This window comes from Rhamphochromis longiceps, linkage group LG13 (genome assembly GCF_057381845.1).
Source record: "Rhamphochromis longiceps isolate RC_006_pf linkage group LG13, R_longiceps_female_GT1.1, whole genome shotgun sequence".
Classification (NCBI taxonomy): domain Eukaryota; kingdom Metazoa; phylum Chordata; class Actinopteri; order Cichliformes; family Cichlidae; genus Rhamphochromis; species Rhamphochromis longiceps.
In genome coordinates, this window is record NC_140569.1 from 24,597,091 (window position 1) to 24,613,344 (window position 16,254).

At 41.9% G+C, this 16,254-nt stretch overlaps 3 protein-coding genes across 7 annotated transcripts in view; 2 read left to right on the forward strand and 1 right to left on the reverse strand.

The window, feature by feature from the left end:
- Positions 1–8,442, reverse strand: part of sipa1l2a (signal-induced proliferation-associated 1like 2, genome duplicate a) — an 82,030-nt gene extending 73,588 nt beyond the window's left edge. For 3 of the 5 annotated variants that reach the window (XM_085428626.1, XM_085428621.1, XM_085428624.1), the window contains exon 1: positions 8,246–8,436. The gene's annotated coding sequence lies outside the window, so the exon portion shown is untranslated. Of the gene's footprint in view, positions 1–8,245 lie in introns of all 5 variants that reach the window. The other 2 variants (XM_085428627.1, XM_085428628.1) reach the window with 1 other exon arrangement.
- Positions 8,443–8,540: 98 nt separating this feature from the next.
- map10 (microtubule associated protein 10) lies at positions 8,541–11,617 on the forward strand. Its single transcript, XM_085428629.1, has one exon. The coding sequence runs from the start codon at positions 9,024–9,026 to the stop codon at positions 11,496–11,498; it is 2,475 nt and encodes an 824-aa protein (XP_085284755.1). The 5' UTR covers positions 8,541–9,023; the 3' UTR covers positions 11,499–11,617.
- Positions 11,618–12,791: 1,174 nt separating this feature from the next.
- ntpcr (nucleoside-triphosphatase, cancer-related) lies at positions 12,792–15,747 on the forward strand. The gene is made up of 5 exons (XM_085427593.1): positions 12,792–12,874; positions 13,278–13,440; positions 13,527–13,632; positions 14,271–14,486; positions 14,984–15,747. The coding sequence occupies exons 1-5, from the start codon at positions 12,841–12,843 to the stop codon at positions 15,059–15,061; spliced, it is 597 nt and encodes a 198-aa protein (XP_085283719.1). The 5' UTR covers positions 12,792–12,840; the 3' UTR covers positions 15,062–15,747.
- Positions 15,748–16,254: the final 507 nt, after the last annotated feature.

The following is a 16,254-nucleotide window of genomic DNA, read 5'->3' on the forward strand; positions in this document are numbered from 1 at the left end:
TACCCATTGGATATGATGTCAGAATAAATGTTGAGCGTACTGAAGAAAGACAGCTAAATGTTCCTTACCGCATGCTGCCTCACATCCATTTCATCATCCTTTGAGATTTCGCTCTTCTAATGGATTTGAGCAGGCTCTTTCTGCGAATGGGTCTCCATGCTGTGTAACAACCTGAGCCCCGTGAATGTGCACTCAAAAAGCCAGTGCAGCCTTTAAAAGATGGAAACAGGCCGAAGAAAGATGCTGAGAACACACACACACACACACACACACACACACACACACACACACACACACACACACACACACACACACACACACACACACACACACACACACACACACGGCAAAAAGAGAGAAAGCAATAATAAAAAGGTACTGATTTGCACCACTGACATTATTACATTGTTTGGATGTGGTTGGTAGCAGAGCAGGGGATTTTTACTTTAAAACCATGGATGTGGCCGAGTCACATGGGATTAAGGTCACAGAAGACCCTCACAGTTATTACAAAGAGGCTATTACACAGTTATTACACTAGCCTGATAGTATGGAACCTTTGTCATTTGTAATGATTACTCTGTCATCTCTGATCTTGCTCCCATGTGTATAATTTATAATGGAAAAAAACCCACACATGTAACCTAACCTGTACTGTGTGTGTGTGTGTGTGTGTGTGTGTGTGTGTGTGTGTGTGTGTGTGTGTGTGTGTGTGTGTGTGTGTGTGTGTGTGTGTATAAAAAAAAAAATTCTCCTGTGCAAATGAATATCTTGTTGTTGTTTTTTTTGTTCCCTTTGGTCCTTCATTCAGTCTCTTTCCCAAACAACAACTGTTGAGTTTCCAGTGAAAATTTGAAGCCTATACAAAGAAAGAGCAAGCTCATATGCATAAGAAGAGCAGACAATTTTCACACATAATCTTTGGTGAATGAGGCCTTACTGTACACCACCTTGCCATGGGCATGTTGTCTATTCTGCAGGACAACAGCAAATATATAACAAACAAGTCAGCATTGACTAAACAAGAAAACGTCTCTGTGTGAGGAAAGGGAAAAGCAAGACCTCTCCTCAGGGACCCCCGGGCTCAGACCGCCTTTCAGTGGAAATTAAGCAAAATGACAGGAAATAATTAACTGACACTAATTTCTCTCGTTATGGACCCCCAGGATATGTCAAATGTCATCACCTGAGAGATCTGCGTGTGTGACCTGATGACTAACCGTGTAGCTAGCTTAGCTTTCTGTGAGGATATTGAAGTAAATGCACTACAAACTATCCATCAAAGGTTGGCAGCTTCCTCTGACCTCTGTCCTTTGGTATTTGTGTTTTCTTCCCAAACACAGATCATCTTGAGACAGATGAGAACAATGTAATTATACAGCTGCTCCTGCGGTCAGATATACAGCACCTGGCTGTGCATCTAGCATTTGTGTGTTCATTGGTTCGTTGTGTTTTGGCTCGAGCTCATGCAGCTTAGCGCTGAACTGCCTGTGGCCCTACAGTCCTGTTTACATTTCAGAGAGCTTCCAAAGGCTTCCAGTAAACATGGCCTGGGGAAGGTAAGCACTGAATGAACACACAGCTGTGGAGCTATGTAAGAATTACAAATACACAAATCTCCTGTCGGGGTCCTAGCATAGTGTCTGGGACACTGTTTGTCCTGATTGTGTTATGTAATCTTATTTTCCTCTTCTTTTAAAGGCAGTAAACCCATATAAAGACTAGCACTCAGTGCTTTCCCTCTAGCTCTGCATTCTGCATCTTGCCACCCCCTGTGGCTAACCTCCAAACATCAACAGCAGCTTTCAATACACTCCGCTGCAGAGGAGGTGGAGGGGGCAGTTGATCTCCTTCACAGTGACAAACAGTGCGATTACAGAAGAAAGAAAAAGGAAAAAAGAAAATCAGGGCACTGTCACTCAAGATCATTATCCTCCATCAATAATCTCTACAAATCCCATAGAAGCAGGGCTAGACAAAGAAATAAATAGGAAGGGAAAAAAAGACATGGAATATAATGTTCTAGCATATTAGATCTGCTTGGCTGGGCCGGTGCTCCTTAAACACATCATACCGCTGCTGCCCCAAGAACAAGGAAAGGCCAAGCTGACTGTTCAGCTTCTTTCCGCTTTAGCCTTCCCATCTACTTTGTGTAAAAGGTTTCCCTGTATTATCTCAGGCTTGTCTAAAATATTCAGACTATACCAACTTACAAGAATAGGCCAAAAGCAACATCACGTACAGCCATTTCTGTGCTGTAAATGACTTTCTTTAAAAAAAAAAAAAAAAAAAAAAAAAAAGCTTCACAGTAATGTCCCAGTAATGTCATTCCCATGAATGAGAAAGTATCTAAACTGAACTCCAAGAAACCAAATATTTATATTTAAAGGATTTTGAAGACACTATGATGTTTATGTGCACCAAATGGAGCTTGGAAGAACAGCTCTGACCTCTTCGAGCCAACACTTAAGATTTTAATAGCTTTCCGCTTGAGTCGAAAGAAATTACACAATCACAATAACGCATTGCATCACACCACTTCAAAATTCGCAGTGACAATAAAAGTACAAATGGCCACATTTGTTTTAGTTTTGGTGATTTCCAGGGTAGCTAAACTCATTATCATCTGATTTATGGAGCAGTGGAAGCACAAACAAGAATAACATCCTCCTCCCAATGTGTCTCATCAGTACTTTTAAAAACACAATGACAGGCTACAGACCATGACTAGACTTTCTAATTTGTCTCATGTCATTAGTCTGGGAACATGAAAGGAACTGGCTATAAAAGGGAAAAAAAAAGCAACACTCTCTCACAATTGACAAAGGGCTGTTTAGGAGAAAGTTCCTTCCTTTTGAAAAAGGCTGATACACAACAGAAATCCTGCACATACCACTCTGCAAACAAGGCACAACAGGGCAACACACAGAAAAACAAAATAATCCTATCATATAGCGAAAAGGAGTTAAAATTCTGCATCGCTGTCTAGACATACATTTTATATTTCTAATATTAAAACTTGAGCCTTTTGTTACCGCTTAAGCTCTACAGTGCGATATTCATTGAAGCCATCCTCCTACCAATGTAGATTATAATGATTTTTGTCATAACCTTGTGCTCAACAACAGTGTAGAAGCACTGCAGTGTGCTCACGAGGTTAAGTGAAGGATACTGGCCCCAGCAGCAATGCCTCAGTGATTCTCACACACACACACACACACACACACACACACACACACACACTAAAGCCCGAGCACTTTATGGCACATCTGTCACGGATCTGCTCCATTTCAGTTGTTAATTACAATCATCCTCTATCAGAAACCAGTCGTGCACTTTTAACGCTTAAAATGCCTTAGCTTATCCCAGGTCGATCTGACAGTCAAGGACACTGATGCATGCACGGGAGGGGCTTTGTGTCACTTTGGCCCACATTTTAAGACTACAGGAGCAGTTTTCTGTACTTTCAAGGAATACCATGATGACTATTATATACATTTGTATCAGGGAAAACACAATATCTTGAGTAATATGGGAAAACAACAGGGAAACGCTGATTCTGGATCTCTGGGCTGATACAATAGGTGTGCGTGCATGCAAGACAGAGAGATCAGATTCCAAGTGGACAGCACTAAATACAAAATCATATGCATCGTTCCTACAGTTGGAAAAAGCCTTACTTGCATATCACTGCAGTTGATTGGTCTCTGCCAATCAAATTTGACTGATGATAGGTGGAAGAAGCAACTGTTTACGGGGGCCTTTGACTTTCTATTAGAAGTAGTCAAATGACACATGACAGACACAGGTGAAAAAACTACAACCAATTTGTGATCCAATCAAATTAGACACACATTTAATCAAACAGAGTAAAAGCAACATTCCTAACAAGTAACCGGTTCCACTTCCTGTGTGTGACACATGTGATATACTGAGGTTCCAATAAACAGACGAAGATAGAAAAGTGTACAGAAATGACATCCTGTCTGGACTCTGTCTGCATCATCCTCACCCAGTCATGTCCATTTACTTAAACAGGGCTCTTTTCCACTAGGGAGGAGGTATGCACAGGGGCACCAAATCCTCCTTATCTCCCAAAGGGGGCTGGCTGCAACAACAGAGGTCAGCTGTCCCGATTGTGCGGGCCTGTCGGGGGAAACACAGACTGACTTAACCTATGGGTCACTGCCGGTCTTGGCTCCCATCAAGTCAGTGACTAGCCAGGACTTATCCTCTCCATTGCAGACCAGCGACAAAACATTTAGACAAAGCACATAAATAACTTTCACTGGCATTTCTCCAGCCTTTATGGTACAAACACAGTGAGTGTGAGCATAGCTCATTGGGGCAGGAAGAAGCATTCGCCCACATGCTTCTCAGCTGCAAATCTATAATGTACGGGACTTTTTTAATTTTCGTTTTTAAAAAGTCAATGTTAAATATGAGTCTGGTGAAACAACAACCCTCACAACTCTAACAAACCACCATACTGACTGTATGGATAAACCTGTGATTTGAGGTGAGGGAATGGCTAATAAGTATGGCAATGATATTCCTTCTATATTAAATTATTAAGTCTTTTATTTAAACAGGCAGCCTCACCGAGACCAAGAAGCCCCATATTTCACAATTCTGTCTGGCATGTGGACAATTAACAATTTTCTTTCAGACAAAGCATTGTTGTACAGTCTGCTGTCTGTAAACCACTGCCATGTAGTCAACATCACATCTGTCTGTCATGCAAACAGGATACAGCCTGGTTTTGAAAATTATGTGGGGGTCATGTTAAACGGTAAGGTCAACGCTGGTTAAGCTGGTCTTCATGACAAGCAACAGTAATGTGTTAAGCATATAAAATGCAACATGCCATTCCTTAGTCACTGTCTGACTTAGAGCCAAGGAGCTTCAAAACATCGTATAGCATCCTTCACTCCTGCTGACGCTATCAGATGCCAAAGTAAGGTCAACAAAGATTAACAAAGGATACATGTCCCAGACACCAAGGCTATTACCATGTTCCCAGGATACAAACCGCAAGCCATAACGTCTCAATTGCCCATCTTGCATAAGGAGTGGAAATATGGAACTAGGAAGGCCTGTTCTCACAGTGATTTCCTGAGATGAATACTGGCACAAACCACACAAACCAGTGACTAAGCAAGAAAATTAGCACCTTAATACTATTACAATGATTGCACATTAAGAAACCATACTGTGCACAGTGCAGACAAAATTGATGAATAACCCAATAGGAAAATCACCATGCTGATCAGCAGCGAGAACAAGATATCTCAATACTCCTCTGAGAACCATGTGGAAGGTTTATTGTTTACCAGACAAATGAGGGGTACTGATGATAGTTCTGGTGCTTTTACCCGATCATCAGCGATACAAATTTCATAATCCCAAATTAAAAAGGAAGCTTTTGTTTACTCTGGGCACATTATGAACAGTGCTTAGTGAATCACCCACATCCATCACAAACAGACCCCAAGTGGAGCAAAGACTAAATTCACAAAAAACGACAACAACATTATCCTAATGACTTCATCTATGCTGTCCTGACAGCGGTGAGTTGACTTAAACCCTTCCATAAATCCAGACCGCAATCAAAACAAAGGCTGGCAAAAAAGGTGGAGAGAAAGAGTGGCTCTCACAACATGAGCAGGCAGCATGTGATCCCCTGTCTGCTGGTTGGTTGGTTTTGAAGCAACAGGATTTGGTTGGGGAGACCCATTGTGACTCCTAGCTAGCCAGCCAGCCAGTCAGCTGGCACGCACCAGACGAGGTTTCTGATCCTCATCACATGAAAGGGGTGTGGGACTGGTTGGAAATGGTTGCAAGAGAATCCTTCAATGGCGGGAAATGCATCATCATTATTAAAAAACAAACAAACCCTGGTTTAAACACAAGACCTTTAGCAGTTTTGTTTCACTTCTGCTGTTTTCCAAATTATGACTTGTCAGCATGCTGGTAGGAAACCACCGTGGGAACAGAAACAACAGAAAGAAAAGAAACATCCCAAGCAAGCAACTGATGTGAGAAGACTGATATCCGCCAACACTGTTAAATAATCAATGTGTTACAGTAACATCTTCACAGACAATTTCTGTGACACAACCCAAGGATAATGGCTGTAATTCTAGTTAGGCGACTCCAGGCCCAGTAGCCCGGAAGACATCCTAAACAGCTCTGCAATGATAACAACTGGATATGGCCCACGGGCATGTCACAGGAAGCCGTTTCTCTGCCAGACCTGACAGGTGCCTTATTGTTCAGCTGCGCACATAACTTTATTTTGAAAGACATATCTATCTGGCTCAATTACCCATTGTCTGGTTAGTCATGCAGAAGGCGCTGTTAGAAATAGATGAGCACATATTTCTTCTTTGGGGCCCTCTCAGCAACCTATTGATGGCAGAACACAACAGATCCCTATTCAAATTAAGATTGAAGGAGTTACCACGGCACTGTCATTATTGTGGCTGCTGAGCAAGTCTTGCTCCAGGAGTGTGCCAATGACAGGGGGTGAGATGGGGTACCCAGGACCCTTAATCTCATCTACATTATCTTTCATCTTTTATCATCTGAAAAAAAAAACCCTACATTTGCTTCTATAACGTAACTTTCAAATGTAAAACTCAGCAGCCAGAAATTAACAAAAGACATTAATCCAACCTAGAAAGGTAGCCTAATAGAAATATGTGCATGATGATAGCGAGAATGAGAAGATAAAAGGGATTAGGGTTCCAATATGTACAAAGAATAATAACAATTGACTATTATGCATAATATTGCTTAATATTCCACACATCATTACAGACATCTTTGCACCCGTTCAGGTTGCTTCCCCAACATGCAGACCTATGACAGCTGCAGTTAAGCCAAGCATTTTTAGTGTTAAAAGGAAAGAAAAAAAAGTTAAACATTAAAGCAGGCCATGAACATACCATCTTAAAACACTTCTCTGCCTACTTAGTTCGGCAAATCCCCTGGAAAACTAATCTTTCCCAGACTCAAAACCCTGTGAAAAATAATGGTGCCTTATTGATTTTAAGTGTTCCGGGAGCAGAGAACTATGTATGCTTGATGTGGTCAGATGTAAGCTGCAAAGACAAAAGGAAACGCATGCAGAGGACTGTAAATTAAGCAATAGAAACTCAGGATTTACACTCCTAGCACCTAGTCGTATCTGTAGCCTTCCATCAGCAGAGAATTGGGCCTATTTATTTTCCTTTATTGGGGATTTAGTTACCGTGGAGGCTCAACTTCCTGCAGGAAGGATACGGTGCTTAAGGACAAACAACACTGGACTTACTTTCCCAGTGGAGTATACAGTGCAGTGTATGTTGAATAGGTCACAGAAGCGGCCAGCAACCAAACAAGATTGTATATGCTGTGTAGAAGCTGGCTGCCAGATATTATTTATGAAGAAACCAAACAACCGGGACTGTTGGAGGGGGGAACTGTCTTTTGTCTGCTCATAATAACAACCTGCTGCAAAGTAAAACCACAAAAAGGACACAAAACACAACAGCAAATTGTTTACATTAAAAAAAAAAAAACATATCCCACTCAGGTTCTCGGAGGAAAATATTAAATATGGTTGGTGAGAGCATATGGGCTGGTAAGCAAGTGAAGGCTTTATTACACACGGCCAGTTGGACAAAGCTGCCTTTATCGCCCCCCACCGTTTTAATGGAAGCACGCCACTCAAAACAGATTCATTCAAAAATACTCCAGTCCACTGTGCCCCCACGTCCCCCATCACAAACCATCACCACTACCACAAGTAAACGTTATCAAACACACAGTTCCTTCAAAATCACACCGAAATAAGAAGCTTGCACTCTGTCTCCAAGAATGTTAAAATAAAGATGTTTTACGCTGAAACTGCTTTATTTGTAAAGCTTGCAATGTCCTGAGTAAACAAACAGGAATCCAGTTAAACTGACCAGCAGCATAAGTCATAAGGAACAGAGACAAATATAGGTTATATATATATACATAAAGTCCACTCCTGAAACATCATAACCTCCACCCCTCGCTCGGACTGCACCACCATCGGTGCTTGAAATAAACTTTATCCTTTGTGTTCACCATTACCATCGACGTGCCAGCTGAGTTTGTACGCCTCTGCCACTCTGCCCGTGTGCAGCGCTCCCCGCTTTTAGTTCCCCAGCTTCACTTTTTTACTTTGTTGCTACCTTCAGAGGTAGAACGAAAAAGGGCGTGCAAGCCTTACCTTCAAATCCGAGCCGGTGTCCTGTCCCGGTTGTTAACGGCGTTAGTTATCCGTAAAAGGTAAAACCAGCTGAAGCTGCCGTAGTCGCTCTCACATCTCCCCCTTTCAGTCTCCGGCAGACTGAAGTAGCACGGACCATAGCGATACCCATCCAGCACCTTTCTGCGTGATGACGACACGCAGCGAGGCTCCGCCCACCGCTACTCCGCTCCCCTGTGATGACCTATACATATAGGTTTGTAGGTTAATATTGAAGGAAGACTACCAGATAAACCCTAACCCCCCACACGAACCTAAAGGCGTCTAATGAAACTGTCCTGCAAACTAAGTCTGGTGGCCTTGTTGCTATTTGCCACGAGTCTATTTTAGGGTATAAGTCCAATAAGCCCCACAGTGGCACCATCTGGTGAACTGCAGGAAAGTTACTCCCTCGAACTACCTGAATATTGCTTTTCTTTCCGTGTCTATCGGTTTTTGTGCTTTCTATGCTTCTCGATTTAAACTTGTGAACAAGCGCTCCAAATTTAAGTAATAGCTATTTTATTGAAAAATAAATAAAACGCGCAAAAAAACCACCTCCCCCGAAATTGTCGACTGGCTAATTAATTAAGTCCGTATGTAGAGAAACATCATTTCCCACAAATCTCGCGCTCTGACGTAAAACCCTTGCGACAGCTGTTTCCATGGAAGCCGATGGAAGCTAAAAGCGCTTGTTAGCGGATTATCTGACGTCTTGATAGTTAGCCCTTTGGTTCTCTGTGGCCAAACAGCTTTCGGGATGTCGGGACAACTAAACAGCGATAATCCAGAGACTCTGTTTTCATTGGAGCTTTTAGTGGAATACATTCGAGTAGAGAAAAATTGTAAAATCCTTAACGAGTTGGCTCTGGGAGTCACACTCCTGAACTTTCCGACGCTGCTAATTTATCAGTCACAGCAGCAACACCAGCAGATCAGCGGGAGCAGTAACAACCCCGGGCACAATGAAAAGGAGAAACCTGGAATGTTCGCCTTTAACAGAGGAAAGTGTTGTTTCTTCAAAATGGACTTAAACTCACTGCACGTACAGCTGTCCAACACCCCGCTGTATGGTATGGTGCTGGATGTTACAGAGGAGAGTCCCAAGTTAGTCGGCTCCTGTATGATATCACTGGCTAAAGCGATGGACAGAATCAGGCAGGATGTGACTGAACGGGGGGTTTCTAGTCCCTCCTATCACATAGAAAGGGGGCTTGTTGTCTCTATATGCAACCTCGCGGGGGAGAAAGTCGGAGCAATGTCCCTGAGTTATAAACTGTTATGTCTAGGAGCGAGTCTGCTGCCACACATCACAGAGAGGGAGAGAGTGCCTGGAGGGCAGCAGGCACAAGAACATGTCAAGGAGACAAACAAGTCTACATCGCAGCCTCCTGACTCTGGAAATGTCTGCTCACCAACCCCACAGTGTAGCGGAAAAGCCCAAAGCAAAGGGGAGGTAAATGCAGAAGTTTTGTTAAGTAAAGATAGAAAGGAGGAGGAAGACGATGACGTGTTTGATGGTACTGAACACAGACCACAAGACGAAGCTGAAAATGATTCTGAGGAGGATTTAACTGTATTCTGTCCCCCACATCTTTACTATTCTGCAGAGGAAAAAGGAGTAAACGAACAAGGTGATTACAAATCATGGACTCTGGATTCAGAAGCTCCTGTTTTTGAAGATTCATGTTCAGAGGAAGAAGTGGATGAAAAGGAAGTGGAAAGTCCAAGTTCTCCAGTGATGCATTCAGAAGTGAGACACGATGCGAAAATAAGAAACCAAGAAACAAGCACAATGCCTCCAAATGTCCTCGGGGAAGCCTTACAGCGGATGCCTTTGCTAAATGCTCTGCTTGTTGAACTGTCACAGCTAAATAGCAACCAGCCCTTGACTGTTCACCCCAGTCTCGCTTGGATATACAGGCCTGCTTCTGCAGAGCTTTCAGCTAAAAACACACCACAGAAGGCACAAACCAAATCCCTGAAGAAAACCAAACAGGAAACTTTTCCTCATCTGAGACGCTTTCATTCCTCCAGAAATGTTTCCACACATATAGTTAGACCTGATTCTGTAAAACTAAAGGACAAAAAAGAAAATATGTTGCTTGAGAATAAAAGCTCATGTAAATCACCCAGGAAGAAGCTTGTGTGTGGAACAACTAAAACATTTAATCTAAGGCTGAAGCAGATTTCTCCTCTCAGAGTAAACCGTTGTGAATGTGAGGAGTTAAAACAGAATAAAACACAAGTAAACGAAAAGACTGGGTTAGGTCATAAAACCATTAAGTCTGGAAAAAGGAAGTCGGTAATAAAGAGGAGCTCTGATTTTAATGAAAATATTGAGACGCTGATGCAGAGCATCAGCCGGGATTCTGCGCTACAGGAAACAGTCACACTAAAACAGCATGTGAAAGTCGAGGGTAAACAATGCAGAGGCTCTCCGACAACTTCAGAAAAGGCTCTTCTTTCTGAAACACTCTCGAAATGTATTCACATCCCCAGCGTGGATACTGACAGTGTTCCCCAAAGCAAAGACAAGAGCGAGCATCACAGCGAATCAGATCAATCACAGTCTGAATCTGACAGGCGCGGAGATAAAATTGAATCTTCAAGAAGCCGCAGATGCAGCAGCTCAAAGTCTTCATTTTCAGACTCCAGCTGGGCTGGAAATGAGGAAGCAGACTATGTTGATGACTTTAACAGTCTCGAGCCCAGTGATGCCTACTCTCCTGACCCTTTGAACAGCCCCGAGCCCTCCAGAGCAAAGACTCCAAAGTCTCCAGTTCGCTTTTGGAACTCTGATTCGGAATCCGACAGCGTCCAGAGAAGATCAGCCCCCCTTCCTGTGCCCATCAAAGCCCCCAGCTCTCCAAAGCATACTCTGAGGGGTACACACATCATCCGACCTCGTACCCAAACCTCTGCCCTCAGCTGTTCCTCTGATGAGTGTGACAGAGACAGGTCAGCCTCCCTGCAAAGTAGAAAGCAGATGTCAGCGAGTGGCAGAGTGGAAATGACTTCCTGCACTGAGAGTTTGATGTCATCGAGAGGTCAGACGAGCGCGTTAGCCAACCACAGCATCCCCATTCGAGGATTGTCTGCAGACTCTGTGTCCTCCGTTGAACCCCAGGAGGTAGAGGAACTGGAGGATGAACTGGGATCTCTGGATTTCAGGAAAGAGTATCAGCATATCTCTGAGCTAGTGGCCAGCAAACTCCCTGGGTACACTATGTAAAGGGGAAAAAAGCATATAAATATACCCTATGGTAACATCAAGAATTGTAGTATTGTATGTAGCAAAGAAATCAACTTGTATATTTAATTCCTTTTCATAATGTCTGCAAATGCTCTTGAATAAAGACGTTTTTGGAAATTTTGTAGTCATTTTTTATCTTAATCACTCAGTTAATACTGGAGCTACTAGATAATTGCATTAAGCTTTGGGCCATGAGTCTTTAGATAACATATAAGAGGATGAAAAATCTCTATAAGCGTGCCATTTATGCAAATCATTTAGCATAAAAGCGCCAAATCAGCAGATTTAGTCACAAGCTGAAAATCTCCAAGTCCTGTAGCAACTCCTGATTTCAGGGCATTTCCTTTAAATTCCACCTGCTACTTTCCATTTATCCCCTCATATCATTTGACAAGGAAAACAAAGACTGTATGGAAATAATATTTATATGTATACAGATAAATTATCAGGCATGATACAACCTCATACCACTTTCAATTATGTCTGTTTAAATTTCTTTGTTCATACGTATTTAACTATTATTTTTCTTTGTATGTGTCATCCTATCTAGAAGTTGGTTTATTTCAATATTTTCTTTCTACATTTCATTATGTGTTTCTGTTTTCGTGTTCAGAGGGCAGGCTGTCAAAGTGTGTTGTGAAGTCAAATTTTTAAATATTAATCCATTGTTGTCAGATCCACAATTGAAATGGCTGTCCTAACATATCTGAAGATAATCACAAACACACGAATGCATACTTAAACTAATAACTTTGCAATGGATAAAACTGAAAAATTGGAACGTTATCAATAGGGGAATGAATACAAAGGCAAAGAAATGCAACACAAGTTCAAACAAATAGTAATCTATATCACATTTTAGACTTAAATACACGTTTTACTTAAATTGTGTTTTTGATGGATTTCAAGCAATATTATTTATATAAGATTTGGGCAGTCTTGGCATTTCACAAGGCATCTTGCATAAAAGAGTTAACCAGCTGCACCTTAATAATTCGGAAAATGTTAGTTTTACTCAACCGTATACTTCACTAACTTTTACTTGGAAATGTTGGACTTGTTGATCCACTACTCTATAACTCTATATTAAAGTTGTACAAAACCCAAGTTTTATTTTTAAAAGAAAAATAAGTTGTTTATGGCAAACATTTTCTTTTATAAATATACCCATTTAACTTGTCTTTTATAGATGATTTGGTTTTTAAAAAAATCATTTAAAAAAATCGTTAAATGTGCCGTCCTAAGTTTTACCTCTTACTGCGCATGCGTCAACTCTGTGTCCGGAAGAGCTGCAGGAACACGTTGGACGGTGGAAACCACAATGTTCAAGCACGTATTTCTGACAGGACCTCCAGGTAACAGTCAGCAGTGAGTGCACCCAGCTGCTGAAGCTAAAGTCGCTGTAAATCTAAAGCGGTCAGTCAGCTGTTTTAAGTCCCAGCGAAGAAAAAGTCAGTCTTAACGTTGATTTGAATGAAGGTTAGCTTATTCCAGTTACTCTTATTCGGGTAACAAACCCAATTAACGTTTCAGCCTTTTTTGTTTAGTTTAGTTTGTGTTTATTATTCTTAGTATTATTATAACGATGGAGTGACGCCATATTTTTGATGATTTACATAAATATATTATGCTACCTAATCGTCTGAGAGCTGTAAGGATTAAATACATTGTTTTACCATAGTAATACTTAAGGCAGGATCCCTCCGCTTGAAACGGTGATATTTCAGTTGTTCGACAGTTTGTCTGTTTTGCCTTCAGGTGTGGGGAAAACCACCCTGGTCCAGAAAGCCTGCGAGGCTTTAGTGTCATCAGGAGTGGGAGCTGAAGGCTTTTACACGGAGGAGGTCAGGGAAGGGGGCCGGAGAGTCGGCTTTGATGTGGTCACCCTGACAGGAGCGAGGGGCCACCTGTCCAGAATCAGGTAGCGGTGTTGTCATGCAGTCTCACTCAAACTGCCTGCTCTCTTTTTCTCACTTTGTTTTGACTCACTTCTTTTTTAACTTGCAGAGACAGTAGAGACAGCCAGCCTCACGGCAGGCGGGAGTACACAGTTGGCCAGTATGTGGTCGACTTGCCTTCATTTGAAAATCTGGCTCTCCCCCTCTTCAGAAATGTAAGTAAGCAGCACATGGGCTTTTTTTAAAGCCACCCTCATCAGTAGATCACAGCAAGCGAAAGACTCCCTTCTCCCCTCCACTTTGATTTTTTTTTCTGAAAACTGATGGAATAATTGTAAGCTTGCAAACACGTAAATTCCACAGTGACATTTTTAGTGTTCGTGGTGCCGTCTGGCTGTCACTGACCGTGATTAATCCGGCATGTAAAGTGAACCTGGAGTGACGCCTACACATGCGCTGTAAAGAAAGATGTCTGTGCCTCGGCAGCGCGTGGTTCACTTTCATCTCACTCTCTCTGTAATCACAGCAGATCTGCAGTGTAGCATCACACAAAACGCTTTCGGTGTCAGTCATACGTGAAATATTAAAACGACGAGCGTCTGCCTGTAAAAGATGTTTCCCTTAACTAACCAAACTAAGCATCCAAAATAGTCTTTAGTGCTTAAATGAATAGATATCTCCTCCGATGGATTGTGCTTGATTTTAAGCAACTAGGAAATTTCTCTTTTCTTTTTTCTGGTGTTTTACAGACCAAAGGATTGGCTGACATTATAATTAAAGATCAATTGGTGACAAAGTAATCGTTAGCTTGAGCCCCACTACTCCATGTAATGTCTGCATCGTTCATCTCCAGATTGGTTCGGCGGATGGAAGCAGCAGCAGCAGGAAGGTGTTTGTCATCGATGAGATTGGGAAAATGGAGCTCTTCAGCCAGTCTTTCATCAGGGCAGTGAGACAGACCTTAGATAGCTCTTCCTGCACCATCCTGGGCACCATCCCCATCCCTAAAGGTAAACCCCTGGGGCTGGTCGAAGAGGTGCGGAACAGGAGGGACGTCAAGGTGTTCACTGTGAGTATAAATAATCCTAGTATGCTTCCCCTGCTATTTTAAAACAGATTTTGATAGCTATAGGATTCTGCTTAGACTGCATCCACTTGGCCTTAGGAAGCAGTCTGTTCACTAACATACAGGGGCCATGCCCTGCATTATCCCTCCTCTACGGCAGGATTAACTCTAAATCATGCGTGACTGATTTAACAACAAAGGGAGGGCTCAAATGTCAAAATAATTCATCACGGAAGACTCAGTTATGGATTTTGTCATGCAAACTACTCACTGTACTCCCTCTCAGGCTGGGGGAGTTATTGCATGAGGCAGAATGAACTTAAAGACCTACCATTGGTAATTTTACTTGTATTACAACAGGTCAGATTAGGCATTGGACATTATATTCTATATTTATTTCATATTAATCTTTGTATTTAATGCATGGCTGTATATTCTGCTCACACAGGCTATAAACACTTTCTAAATTCTATGTTTACTTGTTTCTTTTTCCCATTTAGGTGTCTAAGGAGAACAGAAATGCTATTCTACAAGACATCTTAGAGACACTGCAGGAATGTTTAAAGTCGAAAGCCTAATATTGAGCTTCGTATGGAGCCACTGAAAAGGAAAAAACCTTGCAGCTCGCGTGTGGCTCTTTGCTGACTACAAGTTTTCTAAGTGTCAGCGCTGGAACAGTTCAAACAGCCAGAGACGATTAAAAGGATCTACCCGCGCTTTGCAACTGGGGTTGCAACCTGAGCTTAGAGGCATCCCTGGCTGCTGGGGGAGTTGGTGTGTCGCATGCATTTATTTATGTTAACAATTAATTTTTTTCCCCCCTTTCTCATACAGCCTCAGACTGGTGTGCATGCTGAATAATTGATTGAGAGATGGAAGACAGCGGGGAAATAGTTCAGTTTCTGGGTGAATACGTCAAAGCCTCAAAAACAGGTCTTTATTGTTTAACTGATTTATAGAGACATCAGAAGGCATTTTTCTTCTGTTAGTATAAAATATCATTTTATTTTCCCCACAAAGTCAGGTGGTGCTGCCGTTTTTAATAAAGGGGCGAACGAAGCCGTGCCCCTGTTGACTCATTTAGCTCTTTGCTATGCGAGCCTCCGTTTGTCTCATCAACCTGAGGCTGTTCTCATTGAAAGTCGATCAATATTTAACGATGCAGCCCATCCTTTCATGGTTTATTCATCGTCTAATGTGAACAGAAAATAATTTAAAAATAAACAGTTTGTTTTTCTCGGGTATTTATTGTTCATTTTCTTTACTGGCAAGTGTTTTCGTGTTCTCCGGCGCAAATAAATATGTTGCACTTTGCGTGGATTCCACACTCGGTCATGCGATATTCATCAATATCAGTGCGTAGTCAGATTAAAGTGAAGGATAAACAGCATCAGTGGATTTAAGGTTTTTGAGATGTTGGCATGCTTTCACAAAAAAGCTTCAAAGTGGTTTATGAAGGCTTGCAAAGGTAAAATGCATATTTTGATTACAAGTAAACAGATATTAAAAGAATTTGGTGAGCTGTGCCAGTGGCTATGAGTGAGGTGAAGTAGCTCAAGTACATTCAAAGTTCCCGAGTTTGCTGATTGTTTGCATCAGCTCGCTGCAAGTGGAATCTCTCCCTCTCTCTGCGTGAGCTCCACAGTCTGGCAGTCGCATAAAGGTTTTTAATAGAAACCCTCTGGCAAAGCTGTTTGTCTCAAAACCAAAGCATCTTTGGGTCGTTTCAAAGTGAAAATACTTTTTTCCCCCCCTTTAAAAAAATAAATAA

What these genes read in the sequence shown, in the direction of transcription:
- ntpcr (XM_085427593.1), top strand. Translation starts at nt 12,841, where the DNA reads ATGTTCAAGCACGTATTTCTGACAGGACCTCCAG. An exon ending in ATTTCTGACAGGACCTCCAG is followed by an intron (nt 12,875 to 13,277) that starts GTAACAGTCAGC and finishes TTTTGCCTTCAG; the next exon opens with GTGTGGGGAAAACCACCCTG. An exon ending in GGGACGTCAAGGTGTTCACT is followed by an intron (nt 14,487 to 14,983) that starts GTGAGTATAAAT and finishes TTTCCCATTTAG; the next exon opens with GTGTCTAAGGAGAACAGAAA.
- map10 (XM_085428629.1), top strand. Translation starts at nt 9,024, where the DNA reads ATGTCGGGACAACTAAACAGCGATAATCCAGAGACTCTGTTTTCATTG.